The sequence below is a fragment of the Cebus imitator genome, unplaced genomic scaffold (assembly GCF_001604975.1).
Source record: "Cebus imitator isolate Cc_AM_T3 unplaced genomic scaffold, Cebus_imitator-1.0 Scaffold617, whole genome shotgun sequence".
In the NCBI taxonomy this organism is placed as follows: Eukaryota; Metazoa; Chordata; class Mammalia; order Primates; family Cebidae; genus Cebus; species Cebus imitator.
Window position 1 is genome coordinate 438,122 of NW_016107932.1, and position 7,336 is coordinate 445,457.

The 7,336-nt window shown below is 35.6% G+C and overlaps 1 protein-coding gene across 1 annotated transcript in view; it reads right to left on the minus strand.

Annotated features, from left to right (window-relative positions):
- Positions 1-1,037: 1,037 nt before the first annotated feature.
- DHX15 (DEAH-box helicase 15) overlaps positions 1,038-7,336 on the minus strand; it is a 54,730-nt gene continuing 48,431 nt past the window's right edge. Inside the window, exons 12-14 of the mRNA XM_017517094.2 lie at positions 4,888-5,078; positions 2,730-2,899; positions 1,038-1,605 (exon numbers count right to left, since the gene is read on the minus strand). Of these exons, the coding sequence (XP_017372583.1) occupies positions 1,488-1,605; positions 2,730-2,899; positions 4,888-5,078 (479 nt within the window). The 3' untranslated portion in view covers positions 1,038-1,487. The remainder of the gene's footprint in view (positions 1,606-2,729; positions 2,900-4,887; positions 5,079-7,336) is intronic.

Genomic DNA, 7,336 nt, shown 5'->3' on the forward strand with positions numbered 1-7,336 from the left:
CTCCCACAGTGCTGGGATTACAGGCTTGAGCCACCGCGCCCGGCCTTGTTGCATGAATATCTAACCAATATTTAAATGCAGCCTTAAGTATTATTCTACCATGTAAATTATTCCATGGGAACTAAATGAGGCACTTGTACAAGGCACATTATCTTTTTCAAACCACTAGGCATCATTCGGTAAAACCTGTCTACACTAAGAAGTGTACCAGTAGTTTCAAAGAGTTAACTTGCCCAACTCTAAGTCACAAGCTAGAAAATGTTACCAAGTATATTTAAATGCCAGACACACACCTATATCTTTCCTTTAACATTCAAAATCTTTTAAAGGGAGAAGGGGAAGAAGAGGGAAGGCCAGACATTAATGAGTACAGTATTTAGTCTCCACATGAAAATAATTGATTTATTAAAGAATTTTTTTATGGGCCACAAAAAAAACACCTCAATTTTCATTCCAAAATGAAAGTGGACAAGTTTTCAACTTGTCTACTGTCTGTATAGAAAATGGAAAGTCAAATGTACATTTTAACATACTATACAAATTATTTCATATACTGCATAAAACTTCTATCACTAAGAACTTTGTAAAACTGACTGAGATCTAAAATATGATTCCCTCTTACCTGATACTAATAAACATGTTTGAGAGGTTACAGTCCTAAAAATGCTTATCTAAGTATAATAAAAACACCTGACAAAAATGTAGTTAAGATGATAAATTATGAGGCTTATGAAAGGAACTCTATGAAAGACAGAGTCCTTTCCTTTCATTATTCTGTCTTTTGGGGTCCAATTTCAAATGATCACTACACACACTTTACCCCATTTAGATGGATCACATCCTGATTAACAAAGCACTAAGCCATGCTCTTAGAAATATTGCTTTAACAGCTACTTTTCCTAAGGAGTATTCCTTGTGGAAAGACACTAAATACACAGTAATAGTATAATTATAATAATAAAAAAGCTCCACACTTGAAAAGAAAAACAGCTATACATAAGAGACCAGAACAAAGATACCAAAGGGCTTTGGCCAAAATTAGTATAAATAGACTTTATTGAAGTCAGTGCCTCTGTACTGAGACAGAAGATTGTGTCTACATAAGCACAAGTTGTAACATTTCACAACTTCTAAAAGGAATGTCAACAATTACAACGATCATGCATACCATGGTCGATAATCACATTTTAGAAGCATTTTCAACCATTTCTAAAGAAATGCTTATAACATTGTTATATATAGAACTACTTTCAATAAACTGCAAAACATTGATCGACTTTTCCAGTATGAGCTACAGTGTCAACACAAAAGGGAGGCATAAATGTTTAATTTATGAAATCAGAATGGAATATTTACTGTAAAGAAAAATTAAAAAGCTTTCAAATAAAGGCCATTATCGAACCAACGTGAAGAGCACAACTTGAACTTTTGAGTTCATTCATCTTTTAAAGCTGTCCTCTGAATAGCTTCAGTTCTAAGCACTGAATTCAGTACTGTGAATATTCCTTGGATTGAAGTTTGGCAATGATGCGGTCCAACTGTCTCTTTGCTTCACACTGTGGAAAATTGCTCATGTCATAATATTGAGGGGCAATTTTCACCAACCTGTTTAGAAAGGGGGGAAAATTACCAAATTAACATTTAATTAAAGTTCTGGAGTTGTTAACAGGATAGGCATTATTCATTAATATACAGAACCAAGGCAATTTTTTCTCAACAAAGCATTTAAGATAAAATGGTAATATCCTACACAGTTTGTTAAAAGTCCCAAATCTGTGTAAGAAAGCAGCTGTACAATATAAAAGCAGTGACGGCACCTAGAATAAGTGCCTTCAGTCCCACTACTCTTGGCCGACATTTCCCATCACAGATTACAGAATAGATTCTGGCATAAATAAAACAAATAAAAAAACCATGTGGGGGTTACTTTACTTAAAACAATCCGTTCTGATTACATTTTGTAAAAGCTAATATGTTAAAACACAAAGAGCTATTATTTTTATGCCTGCACAGTTCCTAAAAACCAATATATAAATAATAAATAGTTGAGAGCTAACTGTAATGGGACAAATAAAATGTTTTTTAAAAAAGCTGACTTCTGCAAACAAGAAACAGTATTGACGACATAATCACAATAGCAAGAGAATGGCTCCACAAAAACTCTAAATTTTTTTTTAAAAAAAACCTTTTTAAAAAATATTTTTAAGAGACAGGGTCTCACTCTGTCATCCAGCCTAGAATACTGATCACAGCTCACTGCAACTTTAAACTCCTGGGCTCACGCAATCCTCCTGCCTCAGCCTCCCCAGTAGCTGGACTATAGGTGTGCAGCACCACCATGCCCAGCTAATTTTTGTACACATCTATATATATTTTTGTAGAGATGGGGTCTTGCTAGATTGTACAGGCTGGTCTTGAGCTCCTGGTGTCAAGTGATCCTCCTACCCTGGCCTCCCCAAGTCCTGGGATTATAGGTATGAGCCACCATGCCTGGCCCCTAAAGAAACTTTTCACGCTCTTCAAATGTAACTTTACATTTGGCTTCAAATCCTGTCCATAAATATCAGCAATTCCACTGTCCACTTATCAAAAGGGTATGAATCATTGTATTAATGATATACATTCTTAACGAGTGAACACAAGGCCATGACTCTAGTCATGACAGGCAGTCAGGTTCCATTTTGAGTAAAATATTAACAAAAAACTATTAGAACAAAAGGTGTACTTACCATTCTGGCTTGATATCTGTACATGTCCGGATATAATTCTTTGTTGTTAGAACAAACTCATTATAAAGCACCCATTCAGGCTTGTGGTCAAGAACAGTAGAGGGATGCAACTGAACCACCTGGTTATCTTTCACAGTTAAGTAATGCCCTGTTCGTTCCAAATGTGCCACCTGAAACCAAAATCAAGCATATCATTAATACAATGATTCTGATGTGCTAGTTGTAAAGCTACCTACATAATTAGGAAAGGCAGGCCTACCTTTTTACTTTTCATTCTATAGTTCTACTTATTTATCACTGCCTGATAAAAGCAGAAATAAACAAACTGCTGCCTGTGGGCCAAATCCAACTCATAGCCTCTATTTGTAAGGTGAATTCAAAATAATTTCTACATCTTTAAAAAATTAGAAAGAAAAAAATCATATGAAAAACATTTCGTGAAGCACGAACAGCATGTAAAATTCACACTTCAGGGTCCATAAGGAGAGTTTTATTAGAACACACGCATGCCCATTTGTCTACAGCTGCTATTATGCTCCAAGGGCAGGCAATGTCAGGTAGTTTTGACAGGGATCTCATGGGTCCACAGAGCTCAACATTTACTATCTGATCTTTCCTGCCTTAGACCATCTATAGCAGGCTCTTCAGCACAGGGTGCCGTCTATGAGTAGATAAACAATTACCAGAAAATGCATGTCTAAGGTAGAAAACTAAAGCTGGGTGTGGTGGCTCATGCCTGTAATACCAGCACTTTGGGAAGCTGAGGCAGGTGGATCACCTGAGGTCAGGAGTTCGAGACCAGCCTGGCCAACGTGGTGAAACCTCATCTCTACTAAAAATACAAAAATTAGCTGGGCTTGGTGGTGGGTGCCTGTAATCCCAGCTACTAGGCAGGCTGAGGCAGGAAAATCACCTGAACCTGGGAGATTCAGTGAGCTGAGATGAAGTCACTGCACTCCAGCCTGGGCAGCAGAGTGAGACCCTGCCTCCCCTACCTTACCGTACCCCCTTCCCCCCAAAAGAAAATAACATGTCAAAAAAAAGCTAGTACATATAAAATAAATACTAAGAATATAGTTAAGAGTTTTGAGAAAGAAATGTTCACGCCTATTACTCACCAAACTCTAATAAGCCTAAGGTAATATAAGATGCCACAATAAACATTCTTACTGTTACTCAGATTCAAATACAGACATCTCATCAATCTTGATTTTTGACTCTGAAACTGAGTGTCTTTAGGCTCATATTCTAGCTACTGAGCCCATGTGGCCTTAAGGTAAGCCATATCTTCCTTAACAGATATAGCCAAAGAGAGAATGAACAAACAGGAAAGAAACAGAAGAGACCTATCCCAAGTCAAATGATGAACTATTTGTTTTCAATTTTATCATCACAAAATTTTCTAGTGTTTTTCTCAAAGTTTCTCTTATCTTTTAAACACCTGAAAATAATTGTTTGCAGTATCTACTTGACAACTTTTACTTCTGTTATTACAGCTGTTAATACAGCACACTTAAATAAAACCTTTTAAATTATGTTTCATGTTTATTGCTTAACTCAACAGGCATGTTTGGTGTTTCCAGTATGTCAGGGTCTTGCTCATAACAATTATCAATTTTCACTCTGCAGAGGACTGTAAATGAAATCCGCGTATTTGAATATTTCAATTTGAAGGTGCTTAGTTTCTAAAGACTAAAGCCAAATGTATGTACTTTTGGATCCTCTCAGACAATTCCTTCCTTTTAGTACTCTGTTATGACAGTGTATTTCCAATTAAGACCTAGATTCAAAGAAACTTTAATGCACTGATCAATATTCGCATTCCAGAAAAAACACGTGCCTAATGTCATCTGAAAGTAGCCAAAGTTTCCATTTTGTATAACAAAGGCTCTATTAATAAAATAATTCTAAAACAGATTCCTGTATAACTAGACTACTACCTTAGCCATTTAGTACATTAACTAGTTACTCATTAAATACTTAAAATTTCTTAGTATATTAATTCATTCAAAGAAACTAGATTTAACAACATTTAAGATTAATTTTTATGAGCATGCATAAACTCACTTTTGCTTTTGAGTGGATTTAAAGGACTGTAATAGAAATCAAACGGTGTCATGTGAATATTCAATTATTCATTCCTGTAGTATCTACATACCTGCATAAAATACCCAGTAACCAAAGCTTTTCTTATATTAATATAATAGTCCCTGCTTGTAAAGTCGGTACTTCGACGAGGCAAATTAAATCTGTCCATAATTCGAGATAGCTGCTGGCGTACATTGTCTGCGGACATCAGGGACCTGTAGTTAATGAAGTTGTCATAACACCACTGAACCGATTCATGATCTAAAAGGTGGAAGGCAGGGAGAAAAGAGGGGACCATGAATCATCCACACAGGAATATTTTCTATTCAAAAAAAAATTGTTATGAAGAATAAGCTAAATAAACCAGAAAGGAGATTTACCCACATTTTCTTTAAATGAACTGCAATATTACCAACTTTCTCAAAACTCTGTAGTGTGATTTAACATCAGAAACAGTAACAAGGCTTTTGGATTTGGATGTCAAAACAATGATTTTGAGTTAACTGTTGTTAGTGAATCATTTTGCCCATTAACAGCTACCTAGTTGTTTCCAAAAGGTGGTATATTAGATAAGGGAAGGCTGGGAGAATTTGGTAAAAGTCATGGCCTGTTCAGCCAGGTGTGGTGGCTCATGCCCGTATAATTCCAGCACTTTGGGAAGCTGACACAGGTGGATCACCGGAGGTTGGGAGTTCAAGACCAGCCTGACCAACATGGAGAAACCCTGTCTCTATTGAAAATACAAAATTAGCCAGGTGTGGTGGTGCATGCCTGTAATCCCAGCAACTTGGGAGGCTGCGGCAGGAGAATTGCTTGAACCCAGGAGGCAAAGGTTGTGGTGAGCTGAGATCGCACACTGCACTTCTGCCTGGGCAACAAGGGTGAAACTCCATCTCAAAAAAAAAAAAAAAAAAAAAAAAGTCATGGCCTGTTCATTTTCAATGAAACTACAGCTTTAGATTAAGATAACAAATACAAGTTATAAAAATGAACTTCAAACAACTGTTGTGTATTGTTCTTTATGTCTGAGCTAGAGCACCCCAAACCTAAAGAGGCCAAAGTTTCATTGTGACACATGCCTCTCAACAATTTATGAACAAGGTTTGAAACGAAGGAAGTTTACAAGGATGCCTGAAATCTCTACTCATGTTTAATAAACAAGACCTAAGTTTAAGCACTTCAAGTAATTTCACTACATGTATTATCAAAAGGGTAGTATTTCTCCACTGATGAATCCCTGATAAGCTTCCAACTAGGATAGTGTTGCTCACTTAAAAGAACTTAACCTATATATAGTATCATGAAAAAAAAATTTTACAGTGACATCTTTTATGTACCAAAGAAAGTCATGGGAAACAACTGCATTATTTGTTTCAGAGGACCTTTGATAAATAAAACTAAGATGGTTATTGCGAAATGGGAGAGAGAAAACAGAAATTTAAACTGTTGATCCTTCTTTTGCTACTGTGATGTATGCTTATCTTCCGCATATTCTTTTCTCTTTGGTTCTAGGATTCTACCAGTTATAGTGCATAACTTTGCCTTAATGTTTTTTAGACACATAACAAATACATAAGTAAATGTTTTCCATTACAAAAATGCATCCCCATTTCAGAAATAAGAGTGGGTGGGGTAGGAAATAGATCTTTGACTTTAAGAATACAGTAACATATTAGAACACCCATTAATTAACCCATCTGGAATAAGAAATAAAAGGTGCCCCTCTGAAGCTACTGACATTTAAAGCAAAGCACTGAGTATCTTTGGGAGATAAAACAGCACACTTTAGACATAATTTTGCTTATGCTGATGCTCTGTAACAAGCTAAAAGACAGGAAGATTCCCAAGCTGGACAATAAAAAGGCAAATTTTTGAAAGGGCTGTTGATTTGCAGGCTATGGTTTGAAATGCAGCTTTTTTGTGTGGTTCTCAATTTTTAGAATTCATGTACTACAGATGAAAGAACGGCAATTCTAAGTTATCTGATAAGAACAAATGAGTAATAACATCTGATGGTTCTACTGTACTTCTAAACTTGTGGGAAATGATTTGATAATGAGAAAGGTAAATCTAAAACTGAGAACATTTTGTTAATGTAATTCTAGCTGTTTATCTCTCACCAATACAGTAAACCACCCTTAAGATCTAAAGCCAAACCATTTGTCTAATTTTTAGAGAAATCTCCCCTCCCTAGACAGATTAAGGTATTATAAAATAACTTAAATCTAGTTTTGGATTTCAAAGGGTTATTTACATAAATAGTATAAGACATTTTAGCTTCACTATGTAAGTAACTATTGTCTCTAATGTAAAGCATCTTGACCAGTATCTGAAACATGTTTTCAGATATACTTACTGTTTCAATTAATAACATACAACTATTTAAAAAGCACTAGTAAAAGTATTTCAAATATTTTCATATGCATATATATGGATATAAGATATCAAAATAACGTGTGGGGATGTGGCAGGTTTTTTTGCCCCCCCACCTCCATATTTTTTTTTTTTTTTTTTTTTTT